Source organism: Chiroxiphia lanceolata, chromosome 2 (genome assembly GCF_009829145.1).
Source record: "Chiroxiphia lanceolata isolate bChiLan1 chromosome 2, bChiLan1.pri, whole genome shotgun sequence".
NCBI lineage: Eukaryota > Metazoa > Chordata > Aves > Passeriformes > Pipridae > Chiroxiphia > Chiroxiphia lanceolata.
Genome location: NC_045638.1, coordinates 91,147,313 through 91,170,100, shown reverse-complemented (window position 1 = coordinate 91,170,100; position 22,788 = coordinate 91,147,313). Strand labels below are relative to the sequence as shown.

The following is a 22,788-nucleotide window of genomic DNA, read 5'->3' as shown; positions in this document are numbered from 1 at the left end:
TTTATTAGCCCTATAATAAGTTCCTTCTGTTTTTCAAAGTAATTTGTTCATCTGGGTAAGGTTTCAATACATATCATTCCCCTAGGGTAGATAGCTGTGGAAAAACTGGCCATTTATTATTTAGTGTTAAATCACCTTGTGATTTATTATCTATTTATTATTACAAAATTTATCTCCCACAGGTAATGCAACAAAAGAAGAGTAGCTGAATGACTGCTCCAATTCATGGAGTCATCACCAACATATCTTTAACACTGTCACTGTATGGCTCCATGTGAACTAAAAATGCAGCTAAGACTTTGTGTTCATCATACTGTGGCAAAGAAATAGTATAGGTAGTTTCAGACATAGCATCCATAGCTAAGGGAACTACCAGTTCAGAAAAGAAGTTTAGTTATAGAGTTTAAATTTATGCTGTCAGTATTGTTGCTTCCAATTTATTATTTTTAACTTCTCCTTGACAAAAATGTAACCTTTTCAAAGACACTTTTAACTGAAAATGTTATGGAGATAAAAGTTTCCATGAAATAGGTGCAGAGCTGCAGATCACTGCAAATCAGCAGTGTTTTGTGAACTGTGGAAATTAGTTGTCAAAATAAGTCCTATGGGTTTTATAAGCACTAGAATATTGATGTACATGCTTGCCATACTCCAAGTTCTTAATATATTATTTCTGATACCTGAAAACAGGTATCAGAATTTTGTCACTGGATGGTAGAAATAAAGATAAATCAAAGAGTTAGGAAAAGGAAATTTCCAAATGAGGGAGGACTTAAAACTCTACATAGCCTAAATAAGAAAATAGAAAGAGGTGACATTACACTTTTTGGAACCAAAGCACTTTACTGATGATCTTGTCTGTAACAGACAAAATCAGTTTTCAAATTAAGTTTATATATGGCACCACATGAACATATTTATAGTTGACTTCAGAAAAACTTAAGATACAGAGAAGACTTTAAGAAACAATTTTCCTTGCCAATCCCACACTCAGGAGAAGCCAAATTGAATAAGTGTGTTAGGTTAGCATTTCTTTTTCAATAAACTTGGTGACTCCAAAGGGCAAATTATGGAAAAATGCCGTGGGTGCACAGGGGATGTTCAGGTGGAAAAATACTTTGTGGTCTTTTCCCCAGGGTTTGGATGAAGGTCAACCAGATACAGTGTTCTTATAGCAGTTCTAAAGACGTGACCTCTGATCTTACAGTCTTAAACTCAGAAGATGGGTAAGGACTTGAGCCCTAATGCTGGTTATTCTGCTGTATTAATGGGAGATGGTCTGCTTTAAAAGCTTCAGCTGATCTGATTTGTGTGTTTGTGAAGGCCTCACTCTAAGTGAGAGGCTACACAGGATGCCTCAAGAAGTATTTTCCCAAAAAAAGTGATGCTACCATTTTATTTTTTTGGAGAATGATGGCCTTGAACCTCCAGCAAATTTACTCCGAAATCATGAGGAGCAGATGAGAAGTTGCTTCTTCCTACGTATAAACACAAAATCATAGATGTTTCAAAAGATACCAGATTAAGAAGCAGGTTGGTTCACAGGGGACTGCGGTGTGCAGAGAATGATAAAAGGGTTTTTGTTGAAGGAGGTTTACTCTACAGTTTGTAGTAGTGAGATACCCGAGCTAGCTCTATATTAATGGAATTGGTTGGTGGCAACAATATCAGTATCAGAATTCTGGGCTGCTGTGCCTGATTGTGGTAGATTCTCATCCAAAATCCTTTAGCTAATACAGGGAGATACCATGGTGATTACAGAATGGTTGTACCTTCAGTGTGTACATATTTGAAATAGATCAAGGTTAAAATTATTTGATAGAGGGTACATCTTGGGAAGACAGTTGTTTTCCAGGTGTTATGAAAGGCAAATTCTTATTTTTCATTTCTGTAAACTGAGATCTTGCAAGCTTATTTTAGCTAAATCCTCCAAAACTCATGCATTGCAGTCCAGAAAATAATTTAAAAAATTATTACTATGAAGACAAATAGGTTAAAACTAGGACACTCACTATGGAGACAGTTGTGAATAAGTAAAATAAAATATGCATTTATATTTGCTATTCAGTTTTTGAGTATTAAACCAAGATCTGAGCTTGTGTTTAGTGATAGTGGACGTACACTGACCACAGCTCATATTGGGACATAAGGACTTCATCAAGGAGATGTGATGTCACCACTGAGTCACCTCCTAATGCAATTTTACTATACCAAATCGGGATGCTTTGTCGTGATCTTTGTAACACATTACTTTCAGCAGCACAAGTGATTTTTTGTTGGTCACTCAAGGAAAAGGTGATTTTGGATCATCTAATCAACAAAAGAAAGAAATCCTTGATTAAGATGTAGTTTAAGGAATATTTAAGCATATTTAATTGTTTGGTTCATGGCCACTGATAGTAAGAGACTTTAGGGAGGCTATAAATGAGCCTCTGCCTGGAAAAAGTCATGAATCATACTTGCAAAGGGAATAATAATAATAATAATAATAGTAATAATAGTTTTTTTTCTAAATGTCAGCCCTATTCAAGGTTATGTAAGTTAATGGAAATTCTTTCCACTTAAGAACCTGGTTAGTTGTCAGTGAAAACATACACTTCAAAAGCTTCAGGAGACTGTTCATAATAGAAAAATTTGACTGTGCTTGGTGTACGTAGAGGGGCCAAAGACCTGACTTCTCAGAATAACTTTTGTTCTGTACTCACTTTTTAATTAGTGCAGATCTGTTTCAGGGAACAGCTTTCTGGTATATTCAACATTCTCAGGGGGAAGAAAGTGTAATTTTTAATTTTGATCATTCATCTGTTCTTAATTATGTCGTTATAATGACAAACCTCTTTCTGCTATGGAGTAAAACTGCTATCAATTTGTTGGCGGGGATGAAGGCAATTAATCACCAATGCAAATACTCATGCAATACCAATGTAACTATTTGGTTCTCGTGGTATATCAGGCTCAAAATTCATCAGCTGATAGTCTAATCGGATAACATGAATCTGAAGAAAACCTCAACATATTACAAGAAATGAAAAAGAATGATAATGAAATGAAACTTTCTGATACAGCACACTGTTATGGCAGGCAAAATAAAAGAAGAATCCTGCATTATTAAATAGAGTGAACACAACAGAATCTGAGGAAAAACAAAAATCTAAACAAAAAGATCTCAATCACCAGCTTTTGCAGCAGAAGTAAAGGGGAACGTAACAAATTGCTAATAAATAACTAAATATACAAATAAATTGTTTTAGTTTTAGTAGTCACTTTAATAAATGCTTTAAATAAAAAACAATCAGTTCCATCTTATAGGAGATTTGTCATTTCCTTTCTCAGTGCTGATAAAGTTTTATTTAAAGTTTAGTTCTCTGCCTTCTCCCCGAATCAGTTTCCCTTTGCGTACAGCGCTCGTCACTTTCTACCATAAAATTTTCCATGAGGTGCATAATAGTCCTTTTCCCAGAAGCCCAGGGCAATGAGTGCTAGAGCCCTTGAGTATCTTTCTTAACTATTGTAATACCATACCTGCACACAAAGAACAGCATTACTCACACAGTAACACAGTAACCTGAACCTTCCCTGGCTTAGCTAACCAAAGCTGATTAATAGACAAATACTTCCTCTATCTAAGAGCAAGTACTTTGAAGAATATCCTTCAGGATAACCACCTTGAGAGGAACATATCTAGCTTCTCTACTTTGTTTCAGAGGAGACCGTTTAAAACTCTGTTGGCTTGGGACCAAGCTCTGATAAACTCAACTAATCAAAGGCTTTCCAATAGTTACTGTAAGAAACCACTATCTGCTTTCTCACTTCTCTATTGAGAAAATTCTATAAGCAGTTCTTCAGATATCATAACTGGATACCATAACCACCAAGGTTTGGATGGGATTTCAACTCCTTCAGATCTACACCCAATCTGAGATTTTTTTTCCCAGTCAAAATTCAGACCCACCTTGAGCAACTTCATATTAGGAGAGCTTAAGTATGGTTTTCAAGAGAATCTGTGTAATTCTGGAGACTAGATCCCATCCTATCTTCTGTGCTTTTTATCCTGGCAATACAGATGATCTTCATATATAAGTAAACACAGTCAATACTCCTTCCACCACTAGTCAGTAAAGAAACAGCGGTTTCTTGCATTAAGCAGATCTTGCATTAAGCAGATTTACTTGTCTCTGCTTTAGGAACAGTGGATTGTTGAAGCTGATTTTCCAGAACAACCAGTCAGATCTGGAATTTGCCTATGATCTTCTGCCTTCTACTGCCAAAACTTTCAGAACAGGTCTTCCACCAAAATTTATGTTCAGGAGTTCCCCTAATGATGCTTTGGACAGCAACATAACTCAGACATGTGTTCCAAGTACTAAATAGTGTCACCTATTGCAACAAAAATAAACTAGTCACAATCCAAGTTTAATTTCCTGTCTGCCATCCTGACATAGTAGCACATTTGCTACAGGCTAAGACTCAAAAAACTCAGAATCAAATCAAGATATATTCATACTTCAGAGGTCTCAGAGAATCCTTTAAGCCTGATGCCAGCTATGAAATTGGCAGTCATTTTACTCACACCCAGCCTCAAATCAACAATATAAGGCATGAAAACCAAGCAGCTGTCACATCAACTTCTTCTTTTTTTCCAAACTGCAAAAATTTTTCTAGCCACGGATTTGCAGTTTAGCATTGCTATGGATGCATCCTGAGCTATACTTTCACACTTTTGTGTACCTTTAGGAGCAAGAAGAATTTCCACTGAAAAAGCAGGACCTACATACTCATACACATAACTCATACACATACAGTTACGGAATGAAAGACTTAGCTATTCTTGTGGCACTCCTAACCACAAATGAGAAGGCTCTCCTAGTTTGATTTCTGTATCTTATTATTCTACTGTCACAATCTTTGTGCTAGTCTACACCACTGGTGAGGTTCCAAACCCTTTTTTACTTTTTCTATATTACCTATTTTAATGTTAGGACCCACTACCAGTTCCCTAGATGAGGGACTAGATTATTGGTTTTACATTTACTCGGTCCGTCTTTTCCAAAGCTTCTGCTTCTATTCAGTACTTGAGTCCCCAAGACACTCTCCCCAGGCAGGAGGTTGGGGGATTGGTCTCCTACGTAAACCACCAGTAAGTAAGCTTCCCAACTCAGCAAGAGAAAGTTGCCTGACTTAGCTAATAGCTCAAATCACAACAGTAGAAAAACACCCAGGACACTTCCCTGGGCTTTCCCAGTGAGGCAGAATCCTACTGACTCACTTATTCAAGGTTGTTTATAAATTAGAATTTTCTTGGTGAACCTATTTCACTAAGAGATCTCCTTTACATTGCTGATATGACTGCATGCATCAGACATCTTCAATTCCCTTTTGGCTATTCCTGGAAATGCTACAAAGTCTGCTGCAAATGTTGGTGGGGTACGTTTTATGAAGTCTAGTGCTGCTGCATCAGGATTTTCTGTAACAGTCGATGGAACTATTGCTGATCCCTCAACCAACTGACCAGGACCTCAGGAATGCATCTTTCAGGGGAGTTTGTGCCTCTGCTGACATTCCTTAACCATAAGTAGCTGGCCTTGCTTCTGCTACTCCAAGTCAAAAAGTAGAGACCATTCCACTTTAAGTCTCTTAACCAGGCTTACTACACACGCACACTTGCATACAACAAGCCCATACTATTAATTAAGATAATACAGCACAAAGTTTTATTTAAACCATCTTCCCTCTAGCCTTTTGCACTTGTTCAGGCCAGGAGACAGATTCACAGAAATACACATTAGAATTAATTGCGTAATATAGAGTAGATCCTTACAGGACACTTATGCCCTGATATAGTTTATAATGCATTGTTAAGTTACGTCTGTTTCTGAGTTACCTGTGATTTACTGGTGGTTAAGTAATTCATATTTACCCAGTAGATGAGATCTTGTGAAGATAAGAGTTTCTCAAGACTGGTGGAGATAACACCACTAGTATGCTGCTTCTGGAATATCTAGTTATTTTCCTCCATTAATTTGTTTTGGGGTTTGATATGTATCACACTCAGCTGTGTGATATCACATTGTACATAATACTGTGCATTTCCATACAATCATCCACAACTTTGTTTTCTTATGCTACACAAGTAAGATACTATAACTTGAACAACTGGAAATATCACAGTCCAACAGGATTCCCTAACATATCTGCAATACTTAAAGCAGTTGTTGCCTAGTTATTATTATAATCTTCTTAGATGGAAGATTATCCATTATACATATTGAGAAATTACATCACTCTTTACTGCTGACTTGGTAAGTTCTTGACTTTCTGTTCTGTGTTCTGTCTGCACTTAGAAACTGTTATTTGTCATTGCTTTTTCCCTGCATTTCTGCTTCTCTTGTTCTTCTCTCTCACAACTCACATCTTTAGAGCTTATATTAGATGCTGCGATTCCAGATAAAGAATTGCAGTACAATGAGAAATGTACGGGGACTATGTTGAAAGAGTGATCTGCTTGTATACTGCACTTCCACTCTTGCTCTTAAGATGGTAGTCTAAACTTGAGAATGCAATCCATGCACTTTATTTTTGCTCTTGCTGAAACGACAGGATTTCTCTTGTAACTTCTGAAGTGGTAATTTTTAAGAGCACATATTTATAGTGATTTTATTTATGAATTTGATAAAAAAATTGAAAATGTGATTTCGTTTGTAAGGTTTGAGCATATATGTGATTCAGAGAGAATACATGAAACAAGACAGGGTAAATAAGTGGAAGAAAGAGAGATTCTGAACCAACTTGACAGCCTGGTGGCTCTGGCAAAACAGGTAAATCTTTGTGTAGAAATTTGTCCAGGCAGAAGGGTTGGGGCAATACTTATCTCTGACATAGACAACTTGGATTGTCTGTATGCCAGCCAAGATGACTTGGCTGTTCAATGGCTGTACAATGCTCTGGATGTGTTAAGCATCTAATTATGCTACTCAATTTATCTACCAGTTGCTTAAAATCTGGGGCCAAATTTGGAAGGCAAATGTAGAAGAGAATTTCAAGTCATCATAATAAATGAGTTGACTTCCCTTTCTTTCCTTTCTCTACAAAAGCCACTTTGTATAAGTTTTCCTGATACTACTTGTTACATAATCTTCTGTGCTTAATGGAAGCATTTAAAATCTTTTCAGAAAATCAAAATGGGGGACATCTACCATGTCTAGCTAATTTTGTTGCTCCTTTGTTTTCAAAAGGTTCCCTTACTTTTACAATGCCTTTTATCTTTTCTGTTTCCTGCTACTCAGAGTTCACATTCCTATGGATTCTGTGAAACACTAGGATTGCACTTACATCAGTATCACCCAGCTCTTGCAATTTTTCCTCCTCTAAAGACACTGTAAGAGAAAAACAGAAAGATTAAAAAAATAAAAAAGGATTCCCACCCTGATTTGTCACTAGATAAGCACATTGGATTTAATTCTACATACCTTCAGCACTCAAAATTTCCAGGAAGGTTAACAGGAGTTTTGTAAGAACATGGAATGTAAGGGTCAGGAACATTCAGAAGGAAAGGAATCTAGGTACTGTGCAAATTACGTCTGTCTCTACATTAGCACTGAAATTGCTTTTATAATAGGCCAGTTTTGATTTATTTTTGAAAAGAAAGAAGGAACTGAAAAGATGGCTGAGATGAAAAGAAAACTGGAGACTATATGAAAAATTTACCTATAGTCTTCTTCCATAATTTTCCTGTAACAATTTTTCCTTTTCAAGTATGTTGCTGGAAAATGTTAGCTTAAGTTTCAGGTTCACCAGAAGTCAGTTCATTCATTAGACACTGCAGTGTGAGGAACACATTTGACCAGGTTGTATTTTGCAATTTCTTCATGCTTACAGTAATACTGATGGACTATAGATATAGGAGGGAATTTGTGGGTAAGGAGATTTTGACATCATCTGCCAGGTTTGTTAGGTAGTGCCAAGCTGGAATCAGGTCAGTCAGAATCAGTACAAGCCAGAAACAAGAAGTCAAGACAGTCCAAGCCAGAAACAAGAAGTCAAGACAAACACTTGCAAAGAGCATCAATGACAGCCAAGATAAAGACACTATTTGAGGTAGGAGCTTGGAATAAGAAACAAGTAGAACTAGAATAAGGTCAGGAGCTGAAGGGCTAGAAGCCAGTCACAGCATGACTCAGGAGCTGTGGAAAAGGATTCAAAGAGCTAAAAGCAGCTATCAGGTGTGTGGAAAACCACATACACCAAAACGATATAAACTTACAATCCACCCCTCAACTACGAGGCCTTATCAAGTCCTTAGTTTTTGAAAAAACCTATTTATAGCCTCCTACTAGACTAAAAGCCCAGCTGTGCTTAACAGGTATGATCTGCTAAAGAAGCTGTGGTCCATACCATATGCTTACATATTTCATCCATCTTTCATCTCCATATTCTATTACCATGGAAAATGGTAATATGATGAATTACAAGAAAACGTCTTAGATTTATGTTCATACAAGTGGATAAAAGAAAACTATTGAGTCAGCTTTACTGCACTCTGAAGCTGTAATGAGGGCTCTAATGAGACGCCCACGACAATGTGGTGAGTCCACCCGAGACGCTGGTTTGCAGTTGTTTGAATTGTCTGGCTGCTGCAGCAGTTGCCTCCATGGCTAGCTGAGAACACCCCCTCAACCTGCTGTCTGACTGTTACTCATTTCTTTACCTCAGAGCTGCTGTTGGTGTGGCAGTGCTGCGCAGGGAAGGGAGGAGTGGGTTGCTGCTTGCTTGGCTTGCTGATACCAGTCTTCTAGGGTTTGTACTGCTTGGTACAAGCAGTAGAAAGTATTCTGCGCTTGGGATTAAAGGAGATTGTGTTTGTCAATCACAGGTACTTAACACTTCAATGCCTAAATATCTTCCTCAACTTTGAGGAGAGTTGCTTCTCCCACGCCCCCCCTCACAGTGCTAGGATATAACAACATCAGTTATTAAAATTGTTAAAGAAAACCCTCACATATTGTTAAAAACACAATACATGCTCAAAACACCTGGCTGGTATAAACTCTAACTTCTCAATGTAGCAAGTAATACATTGTTTCCCATTATGACAAATTAACTTGACACTTTCTCCTTGAACTGGTCAATTCATTGAATCTTGCATTTTTGAATATGATTCCTCGAGTTTGCCTTAAAACACTTTTTTTTCTGTGTGGCAATTTATGTATACATCATGAGTTCAGAGAATTTTGGATATTGATCCTGGTTTGGTAGGTCTAAGTAACCTCTTAACAAATCAGGAATTTCAAAGACATGACTCAGCCCTATTGCTTTATACACTTTTCTCCCTTACCTACTGGTTCTGCCAGGTCCAGGCATCCTGAACAGAAGTCTTTTCTGCTACAACGGAATAAGAAGCAAGAGATATTTCTGTTGATTCAAGATGCAAAATTACTAGGACAGATCTTTAGGGAAAAGATTAGAAACTAGGAGCTCTTTTCTTCTTTTCTTTTCTTTTCTTTTCTTTTCTTTTCTTTTCTTTTCTTTTCTTTTCTTTTCTTTTCTTTTCTTTCCTTTCCTTTCCTTTCCTTTCCTTTCCTTTCCTTTCCTTTCCTTTCCTTTCCTTTCCTTTCCTTTCCTTTCCTTTTCTTTTCTTTTCTTTTCTTTTCTTTTCTTTTCTTTTCTTTTCTTTTCTTTTCTTTTCTTTTCTTTTCTTTTCTTTTTTTTCTTTTCTTTTTTTCTTTTCTTTTCTTTTTTTTCTCCTACATAGCTTCCAGCTTCTTCACAAGAAAAAGGATGTCTCCTCTCTTCATTTTGATAGTGGCTTTACTGCTTTGCACCCTCCCCCCAGTTATGTTTTTCTGTTCCAAAAACTAGTTTTTGTTACATAAAATTTTTCATCCCTTTCCTAAATAAGATTTTTCTGGAAGAAATGTGAGGACATAATGAGATATTTTAGAACATTGAAGGAAAATGAAATATGCAAAATTTATGTATTAATCAACATAAACTGTTCCAATTTGTGGAGTAAAGTGATTTTGTTTTACGTGGAGAAGGTGGAGTCTGTAATGATAATTTCTTTAATGGGATTTGCAGACAGCTGAGGTGGGAGGTGTGTCCTCCTCTATACTACCTTCCCAGAGTGCCCTGTCTTTTAGGGCACGTTCCCACATGTTCACTCACCTTAAGGGTGTTTTGCCTGAGTTGTTCAGCTGTCTGTTTCAAAATTGCTTACATGTCGCTTTCCAGAGGAATTCAGAGATACAAAAAGAGGATGATTGCTTCTAAATTCTAGACTTCAAAATCAAAATACTAGAAGCCTAGGACTTTGATGCTACATGAATTCTTCAGTGCTGTACAGGGTCTTTTTGAGCGGTAGGCTGCTGGTGAGCTACTAAATCAGACACACCTTTGGGTTGGGCTATTTTGGAAACTAAGTAATTGATGAGGTTCAAGGTATGGTCTGCTAGGAACAAGTGATTTTATTTTGTGTTTTTACATGTACTTTGATCAGCTGATGCAGTTGACAGACAGTCTCCTCTGTAAGTAAGCGACCAGGGTTGGAGGAGTGGTGACCTGTAGTGAGCCTTTCTTGACTTTTTTCCAAGTGGGCATTGCTGGCTTTCAGGCAGCTAGGCAACAGAGGAAAAGGGACCTGATATGGGGGTACCTTTATTTGGGGAGAACAATCCCTTCTACTCCCGGATCTGGAATGGACTAAGTCAGAAGTTGCAAGGCAAAAAATCCTGGGATAAACATCTGGATGAAATCTACTTACTCCAGCAGAAAAGGTACAGTGTATTTTAGCCTTCTTGTCTTCCCTTTCTGCTGCTGCTCTCTCCCTGTAGCTGATACTCACTATTTCCCTTTAGGCTTTTCTGCCAGCAGATAAACTTTAAACAACCCTGGAGCACTTTTCTCTATCAGATTTCTCCTTTCAAGGTGGAATGCTTCTGGAGTGCCAATCTTATCTGCTTTCACAGGTAGATTTACTAGGTAGAAATTAAATTACTCTGAGTGCAGGACTTCAGTCACAAATTAATACTGTATACTCTTGTTTTTCCTGCTTCATTGGTAAAGCTCACCAGAAAATTCATGAAGGTTTGTTTTTAACTATTACTATTATCATTATTATTATGATTACCATTATTATTAAGACTGTGTGTGATGTATATGCTACAGTCAGTTGAAATAGCAGAGAGGTTTTTTTGTGAGGATTCTGCTTTCTGTCTCTTTAAATGTTACCCTTACTGTGGGATAGAGCAGACCTAATATTGTCCAACATTCTGGTGGTCAGTCACCTCCTTAGTTGCACTGCTGTTTCTCACCCCTGTGACATCGGTGTCAACATGTACAGTGACTCCTCTTAGAGCTTATGTTATCCAGAAGATTGCTTATGTCTTCCCATGTGAGTACTGAACCAAGGGTATTTTTCACTGCTGTGCAGAGTTGCTCCCTCCACCCACAGAAATGGAGGACTCTTCATGGAAATACAGCTGTATCTGGTTTTCATTGTTCCCTGTCATTTCTGCATGCACAAATGCTGCATTACTCAAATAACAAATTGCTTCCAGTTGCTTAGAAAATCTTTTTTTCCTTCTGCACAAAACTCTGAACATCTATGGGGGCAAAAAGATATTTATCTATGCATATGTATATGTATACACACATATATGAATAGAAATAAGCAGGATAGCAGCTTAAGAGGGACAAAGGTATGTGTTCGTCTGTAGGGAAAGAACTTAGACATATCATCATCTAACTTCTGACCAAGTAAAAAAGCATGTTCAAGTTTACTTCAGAGCAATAGGACTTAAACACACTTAAAATGGGAGGGGCAATGGGAACAATAGCATTTCCATGGAATGCTGAAGTGTTTACACTCATGAAAACCATCACAAGTAACCGAAAAATAAGTTCTCAGTAGATTCTGTAATATCCAAATGAGTACAAAACAGAAGTCTAAGTATATTTAAAGCATTAAATCAATTATATTGTTATATTAATTCCATATTAACACTTAATATCAATTAATAATAAATATTGTTAATATAAAAATATTTTGTAGTTATGACATTATCTTCACATTTTTAAGTCAAAGAGATGTGGAAGGAAGATGTGCTGATCTCTATCTAACCTCCCACTTGAAGCTGAACTACTGCTAGCAACAGATCACATTGCTTAAGTCATGTTTAGCTCAGTCTTGAAAGCCTCCTAGGCCAGAGATTCTACTGTAGATCCAGGTACCTGTTATGGTGTTGTAGTATCCTCCTAGAGAAAAAGGATTTTTTCCCAAATATTCAACTTGAACCTCCAAAATCATAACTTGATGCTCTAGTCCCTTTTTTATCATTGGCAATTACCAAGAAGGTTTTGGCCCCTTCCATTTTGGTGCTCCCTTTCACATAGGCTACTGTTAGATTGCCATTTGACCCTCTCTTTGCTCATTATTCCTCACTAGTCATATGCTGCACAGTCCCATGAACATATTGTGTGTTGCTACTGATAGAGGAAAACAGAAAAACCTGTAAGGAATATAAACTCATCTTCATAAACTTGTCTTAAATCACTATAGTGCAATCCCAGTGGTCCCCGCAGTTCCCTTTTCTGTGGTTTTTTTTTTTATAAAGGTCTGTGTAAGAACACATGTAATGCATACAATATCACTGTCTGTGAAATCAGGGTTGTATGGGGACACAGTTGTTCTTTTTCCATTCTAGGTCTATATGTTTCCTACAGCTTACAACTAACACAAATAAGTTTTCTCCTATTTGGTCAGAAATTACGTGGTGCCAATGGAAACTCTTTTCCTAAACAGGGACAGGATGAATTCTTCCTCTTATTATCCTACTCTTCCCTTCTTGTCCCCAGAGATGCTCAGAGTGTGAGGAAATGAACATCTTGCAGAGGACTTAATTCAGTTTTATTGCTTTTGCATTTTTGGTTATGTACAGATTGAAAAATACAACACCTTGTATGGTGATTTGTGAATGAGAACTACTCTTTCAAGACCTCTGCTTTTGTGGAAAAACTGTTGAACACCAAGAGGGCTTTTGCTACATCCTGTCATTTTGTGGTGCAGAACTGCAGTGTTGTGGCTTCAGTTTGAGTTCTTAGTCTTAATAGTGCTGGAATACATAGAGCAATTAGCAGAGATTAAATTCTACTATTGTTTTATTGAAAGCCAGTGGTAAATGTGTTACTATTTAACTGATATTCTCTCTGTTTGCACACAGAAAGTCTGCAAGAGAAGAACAGTGTTTATTTCTGTCCTACAACTGGTGATAATAATACCTCAAGGCTAACCGTTTTGGTAGTTGTCACCCTCACTGGAATTGCTGTTCATTCTCTTTCTTCATGTGAAACAATTCTTTGAATCTTATTAGGAGTAGATCTGAGCATTTTCCTCAGAGAGGGATTAATACTGCAACGTATAACATTTCCCAAAGGAAAAACCAGGGTCAGGAAATGTGATGCAATCTCCTAATATTAAAGAAGAGTTTGAGTTTATTTGGCCTTCATGTTTTGGTTTCTTTCTGTTGAAGACTCTCCTTTTTTAACAGCCTGTAGCTCAGTGTGGAATCCCAGGGACAGTGGTCACATCTCCTATGTCCTTTCTAGAATTATCTTTGGAAGCCAACTCTGGAATCTATATAACCTAGAGCATATAAGCATATAACCTAGAGGTGAAGAATCACATGCCTGTCACAGTGTAATAGATCTTCTGGAAATTATGAGAACCATTGTTTTATTTTTTTTTTTTTTAGTCCAGGGCAAGAGGTTCTAAGGAAATGTGAACAAATTCCTTCTACCATGTAATTTTAGAAATTCCATCATATGAGAATTGCACTATTCATAAAAAATAACTAATAAATAAAATTATGTTATATTTTTCTTTCTACTATTTCTTCTGTCTATAACTCTGATAAATAATCACTCCTCTCTGTGTTTCTTCTCTCTCACAGCTGCTGCTTAGGGGTTAATGGCCTTCATGGCTACTACTCTGAGGCTTAGTTTTTCTAATGACAATAAAATGGTTAACTTGTGTGGTACGTTTGAAAAAAAAACCAAACTCAAAACACTCAAAATATTTTTACATATTAATTAAGTATAGAAATTTGTGCTATGAGAAATAATACACTAGAGGTTCTTGGAATAATTTGCATAACTTGCAGAGATGGTCATTCCAAAGATGCCACAATACAAACTTTAAATCCCCTTTACTTTCCAAATTTTTTAGCCTCACAGACATATTAGCAAGGTGCTTTGCTTACCCTGAAAACAAACATGGCACAGATAAAAAAGTAGCTTAGTCTAATGCTAGTAAACTCAGTTGCTTAAGAGTTGTACAGGGACCCAGAGATCCTTCAGCTTCTAGACAAATCTTTCTCAACCTGGTAGTGAATGAGATGTCACCATAGATTTGCTGTTCAGTTGTACAAACAACATTACTGAGTTTTCAGCCCAGTTTTCAGTCCTGTCTTAAAATCCGCTATGCCTGTCAGTATTAATCAGATCCTTTGCTGCCAAAGGTGACAGTGAAATAAAATTGGCAGCTTCCAGTTCCACCACTTCATTTATAATATGTTTCAATAACAATGCTTCTGAGTAGTCAAGATGCAAAGAACAATCTATTGGAAACTCCCTCACTGGATGTAAAATAAAGTCAAAAGCAACAGTGACAGCATTTCTGGTCTTTTCTTTGGCTGTTACAGCTTCATCCTAACGGAAGCTTTGAGCCTAATAATGGAAAACAAGCCTCCTTAATTTCACAGATGTAAAGGTCTGCCAGAACTCATGTTTCCCCAGCAATGCACAGACATACACACATCCCACCTCAGTGCCTAAGACATGGTTCAGGCTCATAGGTTTAGGAAGTTATTTGACTTCTTAAACTTGGCTATAGGTTTCTTGTGAATAAGTAAACGTGAAATCTGTGCCCAGAGGAAAAAAAAATCCATCCCAAACTACAAAGCTGTTAGAGAAAATGATTAGACATAGGAACATAACCTATAATAAAACTGCAAGAAAATCTGTATTGAAGTGGGCTAGAAGTTTTGATGCAGAATGCATCAAAAGATGCTTCAGAGATCACAAATGCTTCAGAGAACATTTTTTAAAATGACTTAGTGATAATAAATAACAACTAAAACATTCTGAACTGTTAATCCAGTTCTAGCATAAGAATGGTCTCAGATGCAGAATTAGAAAAAAAAAAAGAAAAGAAGTTAACACAAGGAGAATGCCCTGCTGGAAACGATTGACCAAGGTTTCTATTGCTTAGTGTGGTAGATAGCTAAATATCTGAAGGGATAAGAATTCCTATCAGTTTCTCGTCTAGTATCATTGGCAATTATTAACCTGTTTAATTTATTTCCAGAGAATCTCTGTTTACTCTCAGCTGAAAGGTCTTTGACAGACACTGGCAGTTAATTTGCTGAGTCTTGCTGTTAGTGCTGAAGAAATGTGCTGACCCTGTTGATTGTCCAAGCCCCTGTTATCTGTCTTCTTTTCACTTCATGCAATTGCTTCCTAACTCATTCTTCGCCATCTTGCGAGATGATTGCTTGGATCCCTCTCACCTGGTTTGCTTCCTCTGGGCTCTCCTCTGCTCTCCTGAAGTCTTCCACATATTTACATGCACATGCTAGTTGAAGGAAGGGAGAAGATGAATCTCCTCTGGCAATTTCATGATGCATTGTTGAGCACTGATATTTTGAGCACCACAACAGGGAAAGAAGAGAAAGCTAAAATAATATCCTGCTGATGAATTTATAACTTAAATAGAAATAATTGCTTTAGAACCTCAGTAACTGACTATCTATGGGGATAAAGCATGAAGATAGAAGCAAACTTGAACTAGAGCAAGCAATAGGAAAATTCTATACAGTGAGTGACTGAAGGTTTAGAATCTGAGAAGGGAAGAATAGACAGAGATGCTTCATTGCCCCTCTGATGAGTTCAGTCTTGAAAGAGAAGCTTACAATTGGTTGTTGTCCCAACAGTTCACATTTTTAATATATTTCCTTGTTTTAAAAGAATAACCATATAAATCCCAATTCTTTTTATAACAGAGTTAAGACTTTTGGACTAGTCCTTGCATTTTCTATCTCTCCATAAGTCTAATGAGCAGGATGCACTCCAAAAGAAGTGCTTAAGAAGCTGTAAACCCAAAAGGGTACATATTACCAGCAGAAAGTGCTCATGAAATCTTTAACCTTGTTTAAAACTGTATTACAGTACTCCCTCAGTCAGAATCTGACCTACATTTTATCTTCTCTTTGTTTCACAATGGATTTGCAGGTGTTCCTTATTTTGTTCTCACCTATATTGGAAAAACACTTCCTGAGCACATAATTGAATAATCCATGAAGAAAACTGAACGATAGTAACACATGATCAAGGCTTACTAAGTACCTCAACATAGACACATTCCTTAGCTCAGTAAGAAGAACCCAGGAACACATCCAGGTGGATACTGCTGTGGTTTTCGTTGCCCATCAGAACTACTGGTTTGCCTCGTAACTGTGCTTATCCTAAACTGATCCTGTAAGACAACATCCATACTGCCTAATGTTACAAACCTAACTTATCTGGCTAAATTAGGAGCTCAATATCTATTGATTCCATACCTGCTGAAGGGAACGAACAGGATTAGAACAGGAGTTTAACTGAGATGCGCTGAATTATCTTCTCAAGGTGTCTAGATATGTCTCTGCTGAATAATTCTCTGAAAGCCACCCTCTCCATCCAGTTGTTTCTTTACGGAAACTAAGCATCTACTGTAGGCAGCTCTGTTAAGAGACTAAGTTACAGATTTTGCCGTCTGCTGCTTTGACACACAGGAAGTCGAGTTGTAAAATGTAAAATTCATGCTGCATTTGGTCAGTCAGGAAGAAAGTTGGTTAAATATACAGAAATTAAATAACTGAAAATGTTTTGAAGGTTCTAAATTCAGGTGACTTTGTGTAATTTTTTACATTAGTGAATTTGCTTCACCTAGTTTTTGACATTTATATGCTCAGTACATTGCTTCAATATATTAAAAATTAGTTGATAATTAGAATGGTATGTTTTAAATGGGAGTAAAATGTTTCCTCAATTATGGGACAGAAAATTAAATGAGAGTAAAAGCATATGCTATAAATATGTAACTCATGAACCTTTGAGATATTACAGGCAGTGTGCCATGACATTTACTAACATTTCTGCGCTCTTCTTCTGGCTTGATCTTTGGCCTGAGAACTCTGGCTTTTTAAACCCAGCTGGAGGTTCCTACAATAAGAAGAAATGTTTGACAATTTTGCTCTCAGTTTCCAAAAGAGTATAGTATTTATTAAGTGTCTTCTTCGTAGCAGTATTTTAATTTAATTAGTTGTTTACAATGACTTTGATAATTTTTGTGAGAAAGGTATTGTGTTTGTGTCCTCCTACATTGTCTCTTGCCCAATCCTTCCTCCTCTGTGAGGTCATCTGAGGGATAAAGGCCTACCCAGTAAAGCATCAACATATTAATTGTAGCTTTGTTTACACTATTGAAACCCCACCTCTTTTCCACTTCCTGCCTCTGAAAGTTACATTTTCCAGGAACACAGAGTCTTTTTCAGCCAAAATAGTGGCAGAAGTGGCAAGTTGACTTCACTAATACTTGATCTTACGACTTCTGCTCAGATTGCCTCTTTATTTAATTCCTATTTGTCTGATCCTAGATGCAATCTTCTCATCAAATCATCTTGTCATTAGCTACTAATGCACTGACGCATGAGTAAGCTATAGAAGGAATACTTCCTTAAGCAGCAAGGCTAAGAGTTTGAAGGACACAAAAATACCTCAGAATGGCTGCCTAATTTGTTGAGGATGGTTCTTTACGTTTTATTCTCCTCTACTCTTCAGAGTTTTTCTAGTCTACTTTCTAGAGTATTTGGTGACAGGAAATGCTCCTTTTGTGGAATGATAAATATAAAAAACCAATGATATATTGGTTATGCTTTTATTACTTGTAACCTGTGCCCATTAATATACACTACTTTAAATTATTCCTATTTATATGTGTAATTCTGGTATTTCTCTTTGTTTTGCTTTATCTCCCAAGTTTTCTCCACTGTGTACAGTGTCTTTCCGCTATAAAGGAGTGCAGAACTCTCACATTTCAAGTGGATTAAATCCAGAGATAATGGCATATAAAAAAAAAATTGCTTCAGGATTTCATCATTCGTAACAGAATAATTTAAACAAGAAATATATATTCTTGTAAGCCACAGAATTCACGTTGCCTATTTTGCCATCATTTTATTGTTAAATTTTCCTATACTTAAGATGCACAAATTGTAAGAAAACATTTTTTGCAATGGGCTATTTATATTCTCTCTGTCTCTGATGTGAATTTTCTTGTAGTTTATACTAGAGTTATATTTGTTGGTAATGTATTCTCACATCGGTGTTATCACATAATGCAAAACACCTATTGCTTTATAGGGTTTATTTACCCTATAAACCCTATCCCCAAAATCTTGTAACTAAATAATACCAGCATATACAGATCATCGCAAGGAGAAAGCATTGACTGTGTCTTTAGATTTGACCAACATATTTGTCCCATGTGCTTTTTTGGGGGTGTGTGTGTTTAACACTCAGACTATTGGCAGTTGCTACACTATAGTAAAAACACAGACTGAGTCTGGTAGAAAAATGAGGGCTGGTGTTCTTCATATCAGCTTGAATTTTTTTATTGTTCTACTGTAATCCTTAGACATCCCTGCATCACACATTACAGCTTGACCTAAGCCATGCTAGAAAATCAAGAACAAAAACACCTGTACTACAATAAAGCAGAAGTGAGAGAAAAAGCTCAAAATTTGCATTTGAACAGAGATCTGGAACTGAACTTTTCCTGTTTGGAAAGAGGAATCTCTTTCTATTTCATATTGAAAATTCATGAGCCGTAAACAGTTTGTTTGGATTTGGAGGTCTTTCCTCCCCTTAAATCTTTAGCTCCTGAACTTGAGATACTTAAAATTCTTTTTTTGTATAAAACCAAAAGAGCAAAAAACCCTACCCCAAAACATTTTCTTTATGAATTAAAAGATAAACCTGAAGATATTCAAGGATAACGGAAATATTTACCCCTAATTAGGAGATTCTGTTCTAATTTTCTGTGATTTTTTGGTAGCCAACTCGTAGTTTTGAAAATTGGCAAAGATTATTTGGATGCTGAGCAAGCATACATTTTAGGTGACTCTTTTCAGATGCTTATACAAATTGATAAGAACATCACCCAAACCTTCTCTTCTCCAGGCTAAACAGTTACAGTTCTCTTAGTCTTTCCTTATATGAGTGATGCTCTAGTCCCATAATCATCTTTGCGGCCTTTTGTTGAATTCTCTCCAGTAGCTCCATCCACTTTTTGTGCTGAAGATCCTAGGACTTGGACACAGGACTCTAAGGATGGCCTTGCTAGAGCTGAGTAGAGGGGGAGGATCACCTCCCTTGACCTGTTTGTTTCCAAAGATCTTGCTGTAGTGAAGTTTGGTGACTGTACTTGTAAATTCATCAGCCCCAAAGGATATACTCAGATAACCCAGATCCTCATGGAAGTTTCAAGGACATGCTTCAACTATAAGTGAACCACTCATGACATGCATAATTGCAGTTCTCAACATTTTCCTCAATTCTTTCAGCATCAGAGAAAAAAGTAGCTAATAGCTAAGCTGTCAAATTTTTCTTCATGACTTTGTATAACGAGGAACTACATTTCAGAGCTCATTCTTTTAATTATATCATACGAAGCATTGCTACAACACAAATGACATTCGTGTTTGTACCTTTCTATCCCTTATGGGAGCAATTCAGATGACTTTTTTTTAATTTATTGTGCTGTGTGAAATAACAACTGGCCTTTTCTGGCTCCTGGGATAACTAGTCTACCGGCAGGAGGTGCATAAATGACTCACCATTCACTATCTTCTATGCCTCAAAATGTGGGCTATGCAAACCAGAAACATATTGGTTATTCGTTTCTCCTGTCTTTCCCTCTGCTGCCACCATACGGTTCAATCTCAGTAAGCCAAGAGATGAAGATCTCACCAGGTTTTTAGAATTGCACTGCTCTGCTTTTACCTGTTCTTTCTTTGTGCATTGAAAGAATATCTCAGACAGTAGATGTACATTACCCATTTTTCAGTAAAAATGTTCAAGATACATGCTGTCTTGAGCAAAGGCCGTGCTAGCTCTGGAAAGAGGCACCATGTGTTTGATTTTGTTTCTTATGAGCCTCTTTTTCTTGACTGCAGGATCTGGGAATCCCCCCTCCTCCAGGCTGCCAAAGAGAATGACCTTGCCGCCATTAGGAAACTTCTCACTGATGGAACATGCGATATCTATCAGAGAGGTAATTCAGATTATTTGCGAAAAATGGTTTTCTGTGGAAGGCAAGAGCTCCCTACAATGAGTAGTTTGTTATTTTACTAAAACCTTTGCATTAGCAACCTGTGTCTGAAGCTTTGCAACAAAATGAGTTTTCTAACTTGGTGTTAGACTTCAGGCCTGAGATCTGCCTGAATCAGGTACAAATACCTGATGTTTCTGCTCAGCTGTTGGATTTTGGTGAAGGACAGAGACTGTGCAATTATGTGGCTGTACCAAGCAGTACTCAAGGGAGGACCTAGCACTCCCATAATTCTCCACCTCAATGAATTTATTTCTACATTTGTCCCATACAGTTGAATGTCTAGATGACTCACATGCTTCTCCTACTGTTTCTAGGTGCAGTGGGGGAGACTGCCCTTCATGTAGCTGCCTTGTATGATAACTTGGAGGTGGCAGTGGCTCTGATGGAAGCAGCTCCTGAGCTTGTCAATGAGAGGATGACATCAGAGCTCTATGAAGGTAACATTGCTGGGAATGAGGATGGACAGGATTCTCTGCAGGGGAAGAGAGGAAGTACTGCCTGTACATTTAGGAAATTGGCTTATACTGTTCCGGGTTCAATGTATTGCTAAACTGTATTGTTATTACATAGCAAAGCCAACATACAAATGGAAGGTGGAGTTATATTAAATGCAAGTACACACGTGCAAACGTGCAAAGGCCTTAAACACAGGTGGACCTGTTGGCTATTGTGAGATTGCAAGATTATGTATAGTTTGCTTCCCAGAAGAGTGTGGCATGTCTTGTTTTTCCACGGAAAAAAATCTAGAAGGTGCATCCTGTTGAGGTTTTTTGGCAGGTTGTAAAGTCAATTTTCATGATTTCATAAAAAGATTTAAGTAGAATGGGACCTCTGGAAAATCTGTCATACAACCCTCTGCACCCAACAGAGATAACTTCAAAGCTAATTCCTATAGTTGCTGTGGATGCAGTCCCAAAATCTTCCATTTACCATGACTGACATGTGAACTGTAGGCTACTGATCAGCCTGAAGTTACTTTCTTGGAAGACAAGGTTTTATTTCTGTGTCTTACAGGGCAGACAGCTCTCCATATTGCAGCAGCGAACCAGAACATCACTTTGGTGAAGGCTTTGCTTAAGAGAGGAGCCGATGCCAGCACAGCACAGGCCACTGGGCACTTCTTCAGGCGCAGCTCCCAGACCCTTTTCTATTTTGGTACAACCTTAACTTCTCCCCTTGTTGCTATAGGAGGGAACCAGCAGAGTGGTGAGGGGGTGTGAGGGAGGCTTACTTTAGTCCCCATCTAAACTGGGTAAGCAGAAGGTCCTATCTTGAAGTGTCATCAGACACACACTTTTTATCAGACAGTAAGACTTCATCTGAGTATGTAAATGTTACATAAATATCAATAATACACATTTTATATGTTTGCATGTATAAAAAAATATATATTGTATAAAAATTTAATTTAATATCCTCCTAGCAGCATGTATTGCAAATTATTTGTCAACCTTCTTATGGAGGTAAATTCATGAAAAGAATACTTCATTCTTTTAATGTTTTGTGGGGCAGGTCTTTTGCTTTCTGAGTAGGATGAGGAGTGGTGCAGGAAATTTACAGGTTACCTAAAGTAATTCTTCCTTTCATATCCTCTGGCTTCATAGCATGGATAACTTTCCCTCAGCATGCTTCAACCTTTCCTACCTCCTGGGTTCTTAATGTTGTTTCTCCCCATTCCTTTCATTGCAGGAGAGCATGTTTTATCATTTGCTGCCTGTGTGGGAAATGAGGAAATTGTACAGTTGCTCATTGAAAATGGAGCTGACATCAGAGCTCAAGATTCTCTGGGTATGTGCTCTGGGGCATACAGAGAATCTGAACATTTTAATTCAGACTCTGTCATTTGTGTACTCAAATATTTTTCTCTCACTACAAGCAAATGTGGAATGAGGGATGTGAGGAAAATAAAAGTCACCCGTCAATTCTCAGTCTTTGCACAGGGCTGGGCTATTCCACATAATTTATCTGGTCTGCTTTCTTCATAGGTAACACTGTTCTTCACATCCTGGTTCTCCAGCCTAATAAGACGTTTGCCTGCCACATGTACAGCCTGATTCTTTCCTATGACAGGAACAAAGAGGGATCAGGATCACTCGAACTGATCCCTAACAATGAGGGTCTTACTCCATTCAAACTGGCTGGAGTTGAAGGCAACACTGTGGTGAGTTTGTGTGACACTGGTACCTCCACACAAAAGAGCAATTGAGAACTTGAAATAACATCGTTCAGACCAAGGGAGTTTGTGCATGTTCTTAGTGGGTAGAAGATCGTAACAAGTACTTTTTTTTTTGCTAAAAGTGCCATGTATGACCAGAAGACCCTTTATAAAAAATTTCTTTATCTTAAAATAGATATTTTTTACC

General features: G+C 37.4%; 1 protein-coding gene across 3 annotated transcripts in view; it reads left to right on the top strand.

Annotated features, from left to right (window-relative positions):
* The window catches only part of LOC116783247 (transient receptor potential cation channel subfamily V member 6-like), a 36,413-nt gene that overhangs the window by 1,084 nt on the left and 12,541 nt on the right, over positions 1-22,788 (top strand). The window contains exons 1-6 of one of the 3 annotated variants that reach the window (XM_032680606.1): positions 10,081-10,769; positions 20,268-20,365; positions 20,740-20,862; positions 21,440-21,580; positions 22,115-22,213; positions 22,411-22,586. In XM_032680606.1, coding sequence (XP_032536497.1) covers positions 10,639-10,769; positions 20,268-20,365; positions 20,740-20,862; positions 21,440-21,580; positions 22,115-22,213; positions 22,411-22,586 — 768 coding nt within the window. In that variant the 5' untranslated portion in view covers positions 10,081-10,638. Of the gene's footprint in view, positions 1-10,080; positions 10,770-20,267; positions 20,366-20,739; positions 20,863-21,439; positions 21,581-22,114; positions 22,214-22,410; positions 22,587-22,788 lie in introns of those variants that run through there. The other 2 variants (XM_032680607.1, XM_032680608.1) reach the window with 2 other exon arrangements.